Source organism: Phlebotomus papatasi, chromosome 1 (assembly GCF_024763615.1).
Source record: "Phlebotomus papatasi isolate M1 chromosome 1, Ppap_2.1, whole genome shotgun sequence".
NCBI lineage: Eukaryota > Metazoa > Arthropoda > Insecta > Diptera > Psychodidae > Phlebotomus > Phlebotomus papatasi.
Window position 1 is genome coordinate 63,053,533 of NC_077222.1, and position 16,039 is coordinate 63,069,571.

At 33.3% G+C, this 16,039-nt stretch overlaps 2 protein-coding genes across 8 annotated transcripts in view; one reads left to right on the plus strand and one right to left on the minus strand.

Annotated features, from left to right (window-relative positions):
• Positions 1–16: 16 nt before the first annotated feature.
• On the plus strand, positions 17–1,987 carry LOC129799967 (asparagine synthetase domain-containing protein CG17486). Its single transcript, XM_055844292.1, has 3 exons — positions 17–156; positions 221–463; positions 523–1,987. The coding sequence occupies exons 1-3, from the start codon at positions 25–27 to the stop codon at positions 1,894–1,896; spliced, it is 1,749 nt and encodes a 582-aa protein (XP_055700267.1). The 5' UTR covers positions 17–24; the 3' UTR covers positions 1,897–1,987.
• A 3,242-nt stretch (positions 1,988–5,229) lies between these two features.
• LOC129799955 (dmX-like protein 2) overlaps positions 5,230–16,039 on the minus strand; it is a 57,463-nt gene continuing 46,653 nt past the window's right edge. For 2 of the 7 annotated variants that reach the window (XM_055844264.1, XM_055844269.1), the window contains 9 exons: positions 15,535–15,634; positions 15,087–15,170; positions 12,281–12,550; positions 12,144–12,213; positions 11,981–12,055; positions 6,924–7,057; positions 6,776–6,859; positions 6,384–6,714; positions 5,530–6,312 (listed from right to left, as the gene is read on the minus strand). In XM_055844264.1, the coding sequence (XP_055700239.1) occupies positions 6,514–6,714; positions 6,776–6,859; positions 6,924–7,057; positions 11,981–12,055; positions 12,144–12,213; positions 12,281–12,550; positions 15,087–15,170; positions 15,535–15,634 (1,018 nt within the window). In that variant the 3' untranslated portion in view covers positions 5,530–6,312; positions 6,384–6,513. Of the gene's footprint in view, positions 6,860–6,923; positions 7,058–11,980; positions 12,056–12,143; positions 12,214–12,280; positions 12,551–15,086; positions 15,171–15,534; positions 15,635–16,039 lie in introns of all 7 variants that reach the window. The other 5 variants (XM_055844270.1, XM_055844267.1, XM_055844265.1 and 2 more) reach the window with 4 other exon arrangements.

Genomic DNA, 16,039 nt, shown 5'->3' on the forward strand with positions numbered 1-16,039 from the left:
TAGACGAGTTTTTTTTTGGTCGAAATGTCATGTGGCTTTGGGGGCGCAAATTGTGTTTTGTTTTGTTGTGATTTTTCTAGTAAAATGTGTGGGATTTTCTGCCTCTTTTCCCGGAACAGGGATTGGGTGATTCCTCAAGAACATCTTCTAAATTTCGTGAGTATTTTTTTGAGAGTCTTTTTCTCAATAGTTTGTGGCAATCTCATGGTTTATTTTGCAGTATCGAGAGCACTTTAGAGATGTACTTCATCACCGAGGCCCAGACTGTGAGGGCTTTTGCTATGCCCCGGGAATCTTCTTTGCAGCTCATGTTCTGTGGCATCAAGGGAGTAGGATGTGTAGTCAACCTATTGAGGATGACCATGGGATACTTCTCTTCAACGGGGATCTTTTTATGGACGATGTAAAAGAAGCAGAGAGCAGTGATACTTCCTGGCTCTTTGAATCCCTCTGCAGATGTTCGGTAAGGTTTGAATAATCAGGGAAATATCATAGAATCTGCAATTCTTGTCTACTTTTCAGAGTTCTGAAGATGTAAGAGACCTTCTTAAGACCTTAACTGGTCCATTCTGCTTCATATTCTACCAGAAATCCTCGAAAACTTTGTTCATCTTGCGAGATGCGTTGGGGAGAAATTCCTTGCTTTTGGGAATCGGGGAGGATTCTCTTATTCTTACCAGTGCCGGAGGGAAGCTCTCAGGGTACAATCTAGTGGAAGTGCCTCCTTTAGGACTGTATGAAATGCATTTCAATGGAGATATCAAGGTAACGTTCTGGGATGAAAGAATGAGTCAGACAAGTTACTTCCAAAAAGAGGAAGCTTTCCTGAAAAATCTTTTGCTAAGCAATGGGATAAATTACTCCAGCACTAAGGATTTTATCAGTCCTTCCTGGCTAGAATTCAATCCTTCAGGATGCAATTATACTTTCAAGGAGATTTTCGAAGAATTTTCCAAGGAGTCTCCAGAAAAGCTTCTTCAGAAAGCTCAATCCTCAATGAAATTTGTGATAGAAAGATTGATAACGTTGCTAGAGAATTCTGTCAAGGACAGGGTTGCTTCCACAGTCACTAGATGCAGGGATTGCTTAAAAGACAAAGAAGAACTTCCCTGCAATCATTCGAGAGTTGGGATTCTCTTCTCAGGCGGCATTGATTGCACAATCCTGGCGATATTGTCAGACAAATTCATTCCCAGGGAATCCCCAATTGATCTCCTGAACGTAGCTTTTGAGAAATCTCAAGGGAAAGCCATTGATTGGAACGTTCCAGACAGGTTGAGCGCCAAAGAGGCTTTTGAGGAACTCCAAAGAATCTGTCCTGATAGATCCTGGAATCTTGTGGAAGTCAACGTGACCAAGGAAGAGAAGATAAAATACCTGACCAAGGAGATATCTCACTTGATTCATCCCCGGAATACCGTTCTCGATGAGTCTCTGGGAGTTGCTCTCTGGTTCGCTGCTCGAGAGAGCCGTTCCTGTCGTGTCCTTCTGATTGGATCTGGGGCAGATGAACTTTTTGGCGGATACACACGCCATAGGCTGGCATTTGATCGTGGCGGAGAGGAAGCTCTCAAGCAAGAATTGGCAGATGATTGGGCTCGCTTGCCGAGTCGCAATCTGGCTAGAGATGATCGGGTCATCTGCGATCATGGAGTTACTCAGAGATCGCCATTCATTGAAGAGAATCTCGTGAGTTTTCTGCTTCAATTGGATCCCCTGCAGAAATGTTATCCGCCCCTCGGGCCAGGGATTGGGGACAAGACTCTTCTCAGGGTTTGTGGATATCACCTTGGACTCACACAGACAGCCTGGAGAACCAAGAAGGCCCTTCAATTCGGCTCAAGAGTCGCTAATAGCCAGCAGAATGCAAATGATATCTCAGAATTTCTCTCTTGAATCTTGATTTGGGATAAAAAGCGAGTCTTGACTTCTTCATGTCCAGAAATAGACAATACAGATAGGTAATAAAATTACTTGAAAAAATCAAGACATACCTTGTAATTTACTTTTCGAACTCCACTGCGAGGACAATATCCCTAGTTTTTTGAGTTATATAATTTCGATTGTCCGTCTGTCCATCTTGCCCTCGCCAGCTCTAGAGGCCAAACGGTTAGAGATAAGGGCTTGGTACTTTCGAGAACCCCCGCAAATGTCAGAAGGGCGTGTATAATGTACTTCTCTGGTTGGGGTTTTTTTTTACTTTTCTATAAGCAATATCAATATTGATATTGCTTTCGAGGAGTATCAGTAAAACATTCTTGAGAAAGCCACGAACAAAATTTAGCACAACTTACGCTTAACATGATTTCACTTGTATGTAATACACTGATAGCTTCAACACGAAAATGTTAAAATTGCAAATAAAGAGCGCACAGTTTCAGCACAAAACGGTTAAAATTGAATATAAAATCCTCACAGCTTTCAAACGAAACGTTTAGCAATTTAGATCGTTATTACGAGGATTCAGTGCATATTTTATTAAAAATCGATATAATATCATAATTTCTGTGTGAATTTTTGTTTAATACGTTACTCTCATTTCAGTAATAAAGCGCGATGGTTTTTTAGAATATTTATTTAGAATATTTAGAAAATAAGAAACATTCATTACCACAGAATCAGTGTTACCAAGGAGACACTGATTCTCTTCGTGAACATTGCTTTCTGGAATGTGATGTCTTAGACAAGGTATATAGCAAAATCCCCCAAAAAAATTATCGTTATGATGAGAGTAGGAAATAAATCTTAATTTCAATGATTTTTACAATCAGTTTATCAGTTTATCAATTTTTACAAGCAGAAACCACGGAACAATTGGAAACTCCCTGAGCATGTAGTAGATATAGAAGTTCTAAAATTATTAAACGTTTAGTTTAGTAGATATACTCTGATATTTTGAGTGATCTATGAATCGATTTAACCCTCTAACGTCCAACTTTTAAATATGCAAAAAGAAGCAGTGAGATACAGTAGACTCTCTCTCAATCGGGAATATGGGGCAAAATGTCATCCGGTTTAGCGATAGAATTGAGCGTCAAAGCCTTTGTAAATTCCACAAAAGTGCTCAATTATAAAGAATCACGATAGGAAGAACTACAGCGAATTTGAGCGAATTAGCTTCATAATTAAATGTGAAAATTATCAACAAAATTTGTCGCCCGATTGAAAAAGAGCCGATTGAGTGAGAGTCTACTGTATTTTTTTCTAGTCCAATTATGGTCCAATAAACTCAAAAATACCATTCGTTCTTCCATTATCTCTTTTAGTTTACGCGAAAAATGCGAATATATAGAACAATTTTCAAACAATTTCGCTTCTAAAATTCACATTTTTATTATTATTTTTTTCAATTCCCTAAATTAAAATTTATAAAGTATGTAGAACGACATACCTTTGAGTAAAAAATAAATTATTTTAGTTAGATTACTTTAAATCAGTCTTTTTCTCTGACCTGTCACACAAAACTGGGGATAGTAACTAAACAAATAGTCAAAATAGTTCAAACCTGCAAAATATGTTAGTAATACCATTCGAGGACACTGTAGCACTTTTAAATAAATACGTAAATCATTTATTATTGCTGTAAATGCGATTTTTGTGATGCTACCCTGCAGTGACTTAAACGTTAGGTTAGAGGGTTAAATTGGGTGTAAACTGCATCGAAGTAACGAGCTCGAGTATTTCGCAAAGCATGCAACACTTTACCATCTATTTTTCATCTAAGGGCTAAGGATGCAGATTGTTCTTTCGAACATGAGGCCCAAAAGCTTTTCAGATTGGAATTTAACTCATGCTTACGAAATGTCTTCCGGCTTATATATATATATATATTTCTGCATTTATCGACTCATCCGCGGTATACCTCAAAGCTTGTGCTTGTTGGATCATTCTCCAGATCTTCATGTTTCCGTTCCATTTTTGTGGATTTTCTCAAATTATCATATTATGGAACACTTTGCCCAGGGAGCAATAGAATGGGCCTATCCTGAGTCATGCGTCTCCTCCCCACCGTTTTCTAAGTTATCCTATTCATAAAAAAGCCTCTTGAGGAATTTTCCTAGTGATTCTTTGAAAAAATTTCACCATGTCACCTTTAGATCATTTTCCAAAGAATTCCCTGGACTTTAATACAGAACATACTATGTTGACTTCGATAATTTTCCTTTAATAGAAGAAGGCTTTGATGTTTCGCACACAAAAATGATGTTCAAGTTCAATGATTTTTTCTGACTACCATGCAAACCGTAGCGATTCTCCAACTATGCCAAAAAATCTCTTACTTACAAAAGGTTCATAGTCCCACCTCACAAAATCCCAGGAAATCCTCAGATTTTCCTCTAGAGGAAAATAAAAATTTATTGGCGTTTTGTGCGAAAGTTCAATCAAGTGTCTATATCTTCGCATACGATTCACGTCATCATTGAGCATCCCATTTTCACCGTAAATTTTCCGCCGGACACTAAAAGTTGCACATTATTGTTTAAAGGGAACTCTAATGTACTTGATTAGCCCATTCCTGCACCAAAATATGAACATTCTATCTCAAGTATTTCTGGTACATTGACTGAATGGGTTAAACCGTTTTATTCCCCAAACATTTCCTACTATAGGAATTCAAGTGGAATCAGTATTGAAATGTCCTTGGTGAACTATGGAAATTTCTGAAGGTCCCTTAGGTTTTGCATGGGAAATATTCCCTTCGTTTTTTCCAGATTTTGCAAAGTTTTCTCAAGATTTCTTGGGAAAATCTTTAGGAAATTTCCGTATGGAGGAGGTGTGAAAAATTTACTAGCCTATCTCCGGGAAATTTATTTCTACTCTACATATACTTCAGTCGAGATAAATTTAATGTAGAAGTTATACAGAAAAAAGAAATTTCTTTAAGATTTCATGAAAAAATTAATAGGAAATTAATTTTGACTTAAGAATATACTTCAGTCGAACTGTTTTTTTATAGAAAAAAATCAGGTTGAAAAATTTTGTCAAATCGGCGACCAACTGGATCTTGTTAGAACTTTGTCAAAATGATGTTTTTCCATACAAAACGTGAGAAAAAGTTTGTTTTTGTCCGCTCAACAAAACCTTTCTTTTCAGTTTGTAGGGCCAGTTTGAATTGAAAAAAAAAGTAAAATTGTAGAAAAAATATCCGGTGCTTCAGTTAAACAGAAAAATGGATTAAAATACGTCTTTTGAATTATTTTTTTTGTATAACATGTATAATTTCACTGATGAAGGTGAATTTTTTTATATATATTTTTTAAATGTTTCTTTACAAATAAAATTCTTCATAAAATTTGATAATCAATATACACTATCGTTTATCTTTATATTTTTTTTTCATTTTAATTTGACGAAATAAAAACTTTGGATTCAATACTCTTTTTATTTTACATATTTCCACCCTCTCTTTTTATGTAAAATCTGCAAAGGTGTCTTATGTAAAATTTCTTTTAACTAATAATACAGGATTTTCCATAAAACTCAAAAAAACACAAAAAATAATTCATCTAAAAGAAAGAAACTAATAAATTAAGCAACAATACTTTTTTTAATGCATTTTTGCTTTTATATCTTTTTTTTACTAATTTATTTATTTTTCCTTTTTATGTTTCTAGTGTTTTTTTTCTCTTTTGCTCAACAGATAAAATAAAATCAACAGCACAACAACAGGAAGTACTATAGGTAGTATATTATGTATGTAATGTTTATGTGTGTTTGTTATATAATATATATTTTTTAAAATTTCTCTTCCATCATTACTCAATATATCCATAAGATAGAAAGTACAGGCGAAAAATGTTTTCTTTTTTTTCTCATAAGAAAGAAAACAAAAATAGCAAAATAGCATCTTTTATAATAGTTAATTAGTTTATGTATATAAGTATATAGAATTTTTCACAATCAATAGACTCCTAAAAAGATTTTTCTTTGCACAAATATTTAATATATGATTTTTTTATAGCCAATATTTTAATTTTTCTTCTTCAACTTTCAACTCAAATTACGACCAAATTAATTTTTTCAATGTCTTATTTTTTCGCTTTTTTTCCCAAGTAATTCACATTATTTGCAAGCAGATTACAAATTTTGGTGTGTTAATATGATTGCATAGTAGATAGATTTTTTTTGTTAAATTAACTTCGTATTGTCATAAATATTATAATATATATAAAGATAATTTTTTTTTGAATTGTGTGTTTGTTTAGTTTTTTTTTCCATAAGTGTCTCCTCTTTGAACATCCTTCAGCCTGACGGGGAAGAGGGAGGGTGGTTAGAGAAGAAAATGTACGCTAGCAAGAACACCGAGGACGCCTAACAAAAATTCACAAACACACAAAATATTTGAATAATCCTCCCCACAAAATAAATAATCTTCCACTTACCATTTAATTAAGTATTTATATTTAGTTGTCGTCTTTTTTTTTTTGTTATACGAGAAGAGATTTCCTTCCTGTTCCACATGCTTCAAGTCTTCAATCTTTTTGCCTTTGTTTCTATTTATTGTTTTTCCTCTTAATACAGAGAATGCACAATTGACTCTCGATCAGGCAATTGGCGCACTTTCATGGAACCATCGGCACCGCACGAGAATAAATGCCCAAAGGAATCCACCTGAATCTGAGTGACACCCTGACCAATGTGCTTGAAAAAGCTCCCTTTGGCATGTTCCCCAGGAAATGAGTACAGTGATGTATGAACAGTAAGTCCCCAAACCTACAAAAAATACATTCCATTTTTCCCAAGAACACGACTTCAAATGGAAAAAACATTGTACCTTTAAATCTCCATCAGCTGAACCAGTCACAAAATGCTCCTCATGTGGATCAATAGCCAGACACTTAATCGCACTCTCATGAGCCTAAAAAATGTTTTTTTAGAAGATGACAAAGGAAATCCTATAGTTAAATAGAAAAAGGACTCACTGGGAATCTGTGTCTAAGCACTCTCTGTCGTACGTCAAAGATACAAACATCACCCTTCTTTCCGGCGGAAATCAGCAATTGATGTTGCGGAGCATAAACCACACTCGAGGCACCCTGATCGTGGCATGTGAAAGCTACACGAATAATATAAAAAAAAAGAATTTCGAAAATTAAATGAATGAGTCCGTTTTTTGTTTTACATAAAATGTATTCCTGGCATATCTGTTTCTCGCAAGAATTATAGCCCAAATTGTAAATCGCTTAGTCTATGATCTATGGAAATTAGGCTCATTCCAAAGTCACTTTAGTTCTTGATTGACGTAGGGATAAAAGCTCGATAGAAGTGGTCACATATTTTTACGCTGTTTTTCCTCTTCACGAAAAGTTATACAAAGTTCGTAAATGCATAAAGTTACGCACGGAAAATTTGACAACACATCGATTTTGATTATATTTTCCTGCATTATCTTTTATGACTTGAATTCTGAGTGACAAATTCTTTTCTTACACAGTTACAGTATAAAAATAAACAGCGTTTGTAATAATTTAGTATAAAAAAATTAAATTCTAGTAGGGGAAAGTGACCATGCTTTATACTGTAAAATGATTTCCAAGGTTTGTGATTATTTTCTGATTACCACACAAACCGAAGCGATTCTTCCACTATGATAAAAAAATGTCTCACTTATTAGGTTCATAATCCCACCTCAAATAGTTCCTGAAAAACCTTAGATTTTCCTCAAGAAGAAAATGGAAATTCAGTGGCGATTTTTATACAAGTTGGGTCCGGGGCCTTCCTGTATAATAATTGATTCGACAATTCGTAGGCCCATTTTCACTGTAAAAATTTCACCGGATACAAAAAATTGCACATCAATATTTAGACGAAACTCTAATCTATCTGCTTAAATCGTTTGTACGACTGGTTATTAGTTTTAAAATCACTTTTATGTAATTTTCTATAAGCCATGTTTTTATGACATTAGGGCACTAGCGAAAACCATTTTTTCACTTTGAGTCCAAGAAAATGTCACTTTGCAACCTTAAAATTCAGGCAACAGGGTTGAAGGTTATGTTAATTGTCGATAAAATTGGAGGATTACAAAAGGTGTAATTATGAAAGTATCACATCTAATGATAGTTACCACTTTTAAATTATCATTCATGGACCCTTTTTAAAATATAGAATGGACACAGGTAGAATTTATGAATTTGTCACCTTCCACAAAAACAGTGTACCCAAGTAAAAATATTTTTACATAAATATTAATACTGATGAACCCTCTATGTGCCTCTGATAATAGTTTTCCTGAACAGCGACATTAATTAAGAAAAAACTTATGAAATATCATGTATTGAAATTACGATTTTGGACCTATTTTTGATTTTTGCTTCCTGAGACTAGGAAAAAAGAGCTAGGTTCCTAATTTTTTCAGGAAGTGTGAGACTTGGGACCAGCTATTAAAATATATTGCGAAGAGTCACAACTATTGATTAACACAAGAAAAAAATAGTTATTATCAAGCTTGGATCGTATCAAGCATGGTCACTTTCCCCTACACATTAATCCTTTAGACGCGTGTTTTATAGCGTCTTTTCGTTCCCCTTTTATGGATTTTTTTTTAATTTTGACACTAATAATCTCTCAAACCTCTATGAAGGAGAGAAAAAATCAGTTTTTTTACACTAAAACGACAAAATCGGACAGATCACATTTTTTTATCCCACCTTACCTATAAGGTCTTATTGGCTTATAGCCCATTAATGACCGCGGACTTATAATAGACAACTTTAAAATTCTCGTAAGGCCTGCAAGGAGTATCAGCAACGTGACCACGCCGGGTCAATTCCAATGGCCTGTACACACTCCTAGGCCCTTGCTTAGCAAGGTGCCAGGAGACGGGGACTCACAGAAAGCCCTTTCCTCGGTGTACCGAGGGAGGTACTCTCCTGTCGTAGAGACACATAGTTCATCTAGAGTTTCTTTGAAACTCAGAGCACCAGTCACCAGAACATACTGAGCCCATGAACGGTCTGACAGACGGTCACGCCATCGGTTACTCCTAGAAGGCCATAAAGCCTTAATCTTAAGACTACAACATTATACTGTTACATTTAATAAAATTTCCAATTTTTATAAGGGGTTCAGACAATTTTACATTTATACGCAATAACATCGCGAACTTGGGCAGAGTGACCCACACCACAAAACATATTACAAATTTCCTGTCTATTTCTTAGGAATCTAGGGCAATGACGGACAGATCACATATCCTGAGTTAAGAATGATTTATAGACGAAATATAGAAAATAAATACCCTCTATATAATAATGCCAAAGCAATTAAAAATAGGTTTTTTCACTCTGGCACCTCTATCATTGGTCCTACAAAGTTCAAAAGTTCTAGAAAGTTGTAGTGCTTCGTGAGACCTTTCACTTATGCCCTCAGTCATCAAATTCATTCAAACAGAACCGGAGATATAGCGGTTTGAATATCGTGAAACTTGACCCCTAATATCTCTGCTTCTATTGTACCCACAGCGAATCCACAATACTTTTTTGAAATTTTATAGCCTAGGTAGATTACAACACTTAAAAAAATTTGATCAAATTATGAAATGGCGTTTTTAAAAAAAAATAGTTTGAATTTTTATTACACAATAAAAAATTTAAATTATTATTATTATTATTTATTAATGCAGCGGCAAATTGCCATATGCATATAAAAATCAGGTACATTAGAAGACTACAATTCAATAACAATTCTAGCTATACTTGTGTAGAAAAAGTAACTTAAATGTCTAAATAGAAATAACAATTTGTACGTGATAATTAAATTAAAAAAAAAGAGAAAATTAAGAGAAAGAGAACAAAATTTTAATTTAATGAAACACTGCAAAAAGGCTAACGTTGCTTACCAATGAGATTTTGAATTAAGGTAAAGTACCCTGTAGTCGGCCGGTTTCTCAACTCGGCCAGTGGGACTATTTATTCAATTTACTTAGATTTCTTATAATATGGTCTTACCGATTTAACAATATAAGGTGTATTATATTATATATAACGTAAATCAGTGAAAATTTCATAGAAGTTGACTATAAAACGTTAATAAATTGGTTAAATAATTCAACTGGCCGAGTTGAGAAACCGGCCGACTAGAGGGTACTTTACCTTAAATCGTTAAATTTGTAGCTCTTATGAAAAGAGCTACTTTAGCGAGATTGACCATATTGTTTCCGAGCAACTGTTTCAAATCCATGTCGGTGATACCTATGCTATTTCTGAGTTGGGAGTATTCGGGACAGGTGATAAGGATATGTTGTACTGTGAGTGGAGCGTTGCAGATGGAACAGGTAGGGGGATCAGTTTGGTTCATTAAGTAGGAGTATGTTGCGTACGTATGGCCGGTTCGAAGTCTGGTGATAATACAAATATTTTCATATCAGGGATAACGATTTTGTATGGGTTTTCGAAAATGTTTCTCAATTTGTTCAAGTCCAAGTCCTTCCAGTTCCAGTCTTTCCGTCTATTTTGCTTTAAAATACTTTTAATTGTAGTTTTTATATCCGTATAAAATTTAAATCAAAATATTAATTTGTAGAGCTTAAATTTCCGACTTTATAGCAATAAGGCAACTCTGGCTAAGGCAACTCTAAATATTTGAGCAGCAATGTCTCTTTTCTAAGCCAGCGCTTCTGGTCATAGTGGAAACGACTGTATTAGTTTTAGTCTTTAGTCGATTGTACGATCTAGTGAGTACGGACGTGAGTTCTTCATGAGTTGTACATGTGGTAGGACGTAGTGCAGAGTTCGCGATAATCTGGAGCCCACACAAGTCGATTGCATAAGCAGGTCACCTTCTTAGTATCTTATATTTAAGAGTAGATATTTAAGAGTAGTAGTAGTAGTAGTAGAGGAGTAGATTCTCACTCCTCTCGCTTATCCATGGATTCTTCATCCCGGTGATAGAAAAGTCCGTGACAGTTGATTTTTAAAAGTTTTGTTCACATTCTTCAGGTTTTGTTAAAGCAAATGTGTACTAATCTACTGCGATTATTTTTCACTGTGACTTTTACGAATTTAATCACTTTCAGGAAGAATGTTAATTTAATCAGGTCAAGATTTATGCCACAAATTTTCTACGTAAACTGGATTTCAAACGATTTGATGTGTATCAATCTCTTAATTCGTGTGACATTTTGGTTTCGCTCTCACGGATAAGCGAGAGTCTACTATAAAACCGGAGACATAGGCCGGTAGATTTTTGAACTTTGACTTCTTATAGCTCGGGTTAGGGGGGTTAGGGGTGTCCGAGGCACTTAAGTTTTTTTTTATTTGATAGATATAAAGTACAGTTATGACATACTAAAATTTCAGTTCGATTCATGCCATAGGACCGGAGTTAATTAGATTAGAAAATTTTCTTTTTGATCATAGTACCGCTAGCGGTGGTTTTACGAACTTCCGATGTGAGAAAGAGTTGTGGCATTTCACGAAATATATCCACGAATTATTAAAATTCAGTTTAAATTCAACAAAAAAGGGGGCTTTCAAAATTGGGAGGGAAGAATTTGGAGTCAATGCACCAGGTTGCAATTTTCATCCGATATATAATTTTGTCGAAAACTTCAAGTTCGATATCTATCTTTGTTTGGGAGTTACTAAGCTTTAAAGATCGACGGAACGGACGGGCGGGAAAGTTCTTTAGCTACCCATGTTCATGATCAGAAAATGGAGAAACACAGTTTGGGGTCGATTAGACACATAAGATTTTGTTAAGATTCTAGTCGGTGATATTGTCAAAAATTTTGAGTAACTTGCAGGCAAAATAGCTCTTCCTTTCTCTATTGGAAATTGTTGATATTTTTTTGAGAAAAATTATACTCTATAAATTAAGTCTAACCTGAAACTTTACGTTTTTCCTTTACAAAACTAGTTTAAATTTCTTTATTTTCAACTCAAGCAAATTATTTTATTTGGTTTTCAAAATTCCTAGGTATATATTGAAAATTATTATGTAATTTTTATTAAAATAAAAATAAAATAATATTACTTACAGGCTACCAAGGCTTTCTTCTGAGGTAGAAGTGTATCCCAGAGACCAACATTCTTATTCTCAGAACTATGACCAGCTGGAAAACACAAAAGAGATCATTAAGTAAAAACTTTTATTTGAAAAAAAAAAAAAGAAAATTGATAAATGATATTCTGTAAACTTACTTGTTGCTACTAAACTGCACGAACCAAGGAATACAAAATCAGTTATGCCTTTATTGTGACACTGCATTGTCTGCAAAAAGCAAATGGACAAAGCATAAAGCAAAAGTTTACATGAGTTGAACTTTTGTAGGACTCACAAAGAAGGGCCTATTGCATTGTGATGCGAGTCCCACTTGCCACAAACTGAGATTTCCATCCCCATCGGCAATGCCAAATTTGTTGCCATGCTGAGAGAATCTACAGCGAGTGACTTTGGCAAATGTTCCTGGTGGTCTTGGTGTGCAGACAACTTGCTGATGACCCCATTCCCACATTTGCACAGAACCATCCTGACCACCAGTCAGATACACTGGCATTAGTGGATGAGCACACATTCTCTTGATATTGTCCACTTTGTGTTTCAGCACCTAAATAATAGCGCGAGAATGGGGATGACAATTGTATTTAGAATACTTTTTTGTATTCCTATATGAAGAATAAAAGAATAGGTACAGTAAATCGAACCTTTGCAATCAAATGGACATTTGTTTTTTTTTTTTAATTTCCTCAATATTTAAATTAAATTAATTATTCAGTTTCCATTGCTTATACAATTTAATTGGTTTCCAAAAAAAATCTTTTATTCTAGGTCTTTACCGGCTACCACTACCGGCATAATAAAGAAAATTAAAAATTTTCTCAAAATTTTTTTTAGGATCTTATAATTAACAGTTCTAAGACAATTCTATTTTTATGGCGCTGGCACAACTTTTTAATTGAGTGAATTTCAACCGATTGAAATTTTATCTCTTACTCTTTCAAAGTGAAATCAGATATATGTGTTTCTTTCTGTCAAATGAAATTTAAAATTGAAATTCGAATTTCAATTTTAAATTTCATTTGACAGAAAGAGACACATCTATCTTATTTCACTTTGAAAGAGTAGGAGGTAAAATTTTAATCGATTGAAATTCATTCCATTGAGAAGTTGTGCCTGCGCCATAAACGTTAAATTTTTAAATCAGCATTTAGAGGTTGATTCGTATTCTTTGATAGAAATACCTTGAAATTAAAAAATGTTAAATTTCTTTAAGCATTTTTAAAGTTTAAACTGAAATGTGACAAATTATACAATAACAAAGCTAAAAAGGAAATCTCAATCATCTCTAAGGTTTCTTAAATTTTAAAGCTGGTCAATAGGACCTTTTCAATTTGAGGCAAGTTTAGAACAGATGAAACGTCATTAGCTTTCTAGCTCATAATTGAAAATCTTTAATTTGGATGCTAATACGGGATTCAGACCTAAGGCTTAGCCAAATGGCTTAACTGCTATAAATTTCTTACCAATCACGATCTTTGGAAAAATTTAACTTAGTATTGGATTATTAAAGATGAATGACCTATTAGGCTCTTAAAAAGCAATAAAATTGCTCGCTATTTAGGATTTTGAGACTTTCGGGAAATGGGTTAAACCTCTAGTCTGAAGACCGCTTAAGGGTATAGTTGTTAAGACTTTTTTTAGAGTGAGATAGGGGCGAAGTGAAAATATGATGACTGCTATCTGAGTAAATTGTTTTTGGAAGATTATACCCCAAAGAAACATTTTTCGAAGTCAAAGAAAAAGAGTTCTCTCACAAAATCGCAAAAATCTATCTATGAATTTGAGCTTATTGAAAAATAAAAAAAACCTTCATTAGAACATTAAATCTTTAGAGTTTAAATATTTTGGAAAAATGCACTTAGAACCTACTTTTTTTTAGAAAAGCCTATCCTTTGATTTATTTTTGTACCAATTCAGACGATTTTCTAAAACTTATCATAAATCCATTTCCACATCGATTGTAATGATCTCAAATTACTTGTAAAGATAAGAATATTCCAACAAAGATTTTTCTTGAAAAAAATCTGAGAAATCAATTAAAAATAAATGCAAAATGCCGGAGTCTCAAAAGCTTTACTGCAATATGTTTTACTGAAAATCCTTTAAAAGAATGATTATTTTTGTAAAATGTAGAAAGTTTGAGAGACTCTCTAAAAGGTTTTTTTTAAGACGGCATTGGAGTTGTTTTTAAAAAAAGACTTTTTTATTATATTAAATTTTACGGCATGTTTCTTTATTAATTTCATCATAAATCAATTTTTAATCCAAAATTATTTATTTTGAGCTTTCTGAATAGAAGAAAAATAGAAACAGAATTTAATAGAGGACTTTTTAAGCCAATAAGAGCGTTTTTCTTGAGTGAAAATGCCCTTAATGAGAGCTAAATCTGCGTATTCTTAGTATTTTAGTTTTATATATTTTAAAATTAATTAAAAATCGTCTGAGGACGCTGATGGCCTCTCCTTATCCTACTCTTGCTACGCCCTTGTTTGATATTAAATGTTACCCTTAATCTTTCTTCATCTCAAAATTAAGGGAACAATTCAGCTATACGTTTTGTAAAATGAGCTAAACTCTAGTTTTGTTCCTTATATTTCTCGGTTAATTAAATCCCTTAAAATTTAAGAAATTTAAAAAGGTTTTCCAAGACTATTTATAATAAGAATTTCAGGTCTTAATTTTTTATTTTGCAAGATATTATACGAGATTTTTCTTTTATTTTTGACTTCTCACATTTTTCTTTAGGTTCCTATACTTTTCTGAACTGTTCTGCAACGAGCTATATTAAAAATTTACAATTAAAAGCATACTTAATAAATTAAATTTGTTTGTGTCTGATTTTAATTAATAATTAATGAATAGTAATATTATCAATTTAAAGTTCGACTGCGTCACCTCAAAATAATTTCAAAACGATTTTATGCCCTTTCGATTGCAAAAGTGTGAATTTCAGTAAAATAAATTCTTTCAAAAATTATTTAAAGACAATAAAAGTAGTGAAAAACATTTGTAAAAAAAACAACAAATATCCATAAGAAAGAAAAATAAAAGACAATTAATTGCATTTAAAATTATCACAATACCGGCTTCAACATGTGCTTTGAACGCTCAATGACCATTTTACAGAAGCGTGGATCATGACATCCAGGAAATGTAGCTCCTTTAATCTTTTTTTTATGATTTATATTTAGCATTTTGACAAAGGTGTTTTTGTTAATGGAATAAATTAGTTATTAAACACATTTTATCACAGTTATTGATTTTTGTTTTTAGAATTAAAAGCACACGGGGCAGATAGAGAAACAAATTGTTGCATGACATGATGATGAGCAGCACATCCAAATAGACAGACAACAGAAATTTTCACATTAAAATTTAACTCTCTTCATTCTTTCTCGGTTGTTCACTTCAATCAAATATTGATGGTGACATTAATATTGAATATTTAATCATACATGACGAGTGATTTGTTTATATTTCATTTCATTTTGTCAGAGAGTTTGTTGAACTTGGGAAAAAAAGGACACTTACCACTGATGCTCCTCGACCAGACTGCCCAGCGATTCCTGGCTGTGGACTCGCTGGTGTTGCATAGTTCTGCACAGCATTGACTCCGGGAGTTACGATGTTTCTACAAATTAACACAGAAAAGAAAATAAATCAGTGGTGTATTAAAAAATATAAAATGGATTTAAATCTTTTAAAACAATTTCATTTTTAATGCCACATGGGCTCTACACATTGGAAGCAATTCCCGCCAAAAATTGCCCATTTAAAAAATTCTTGCTTTCAAATTCAATTCAAAATTCAATTCGAATTAAATTAAAAATTCAGTTCAAAAAGTATTCAAAATACAATTCAAATTGAATTCAAAATTAATTTAAATTCAATGAAAAATACAATTCAAATTCTACTGAAAGTCAATTCAATTGAAAATCAATTCAAATTCAATTCAAATTCAAATCAAAATACAATGCAAATTCAATTCAAACTTGATTTAAAATTCTATTCAAATTCACATTAAATTCAATTCAAA

Bases quoted from the DNA above. Each gene is read 5' to 3' on its own strand.
- LOC129799967 (XM_055844292.1), top strand. From the start codon at position 25: ATGTCATGTGGCTTTGGGGGCGCAAATTGTGTTTTGTTTTGTTGTGAT. The intron at 157-220 runs GTGAGTATTTTT...TTTATTTTGCAG, and splicing joins AAGAACATCTTCTAAATTTC to TATCGAGAGCACTTTAGAGA. The intron at 464-522 runs GTAAGGTTTGAA...TCTACTTTTCAG, and splicing joins AATCCCTCTGCAGATGTTCG to AGTTCTGAAGATGTAAGAGA.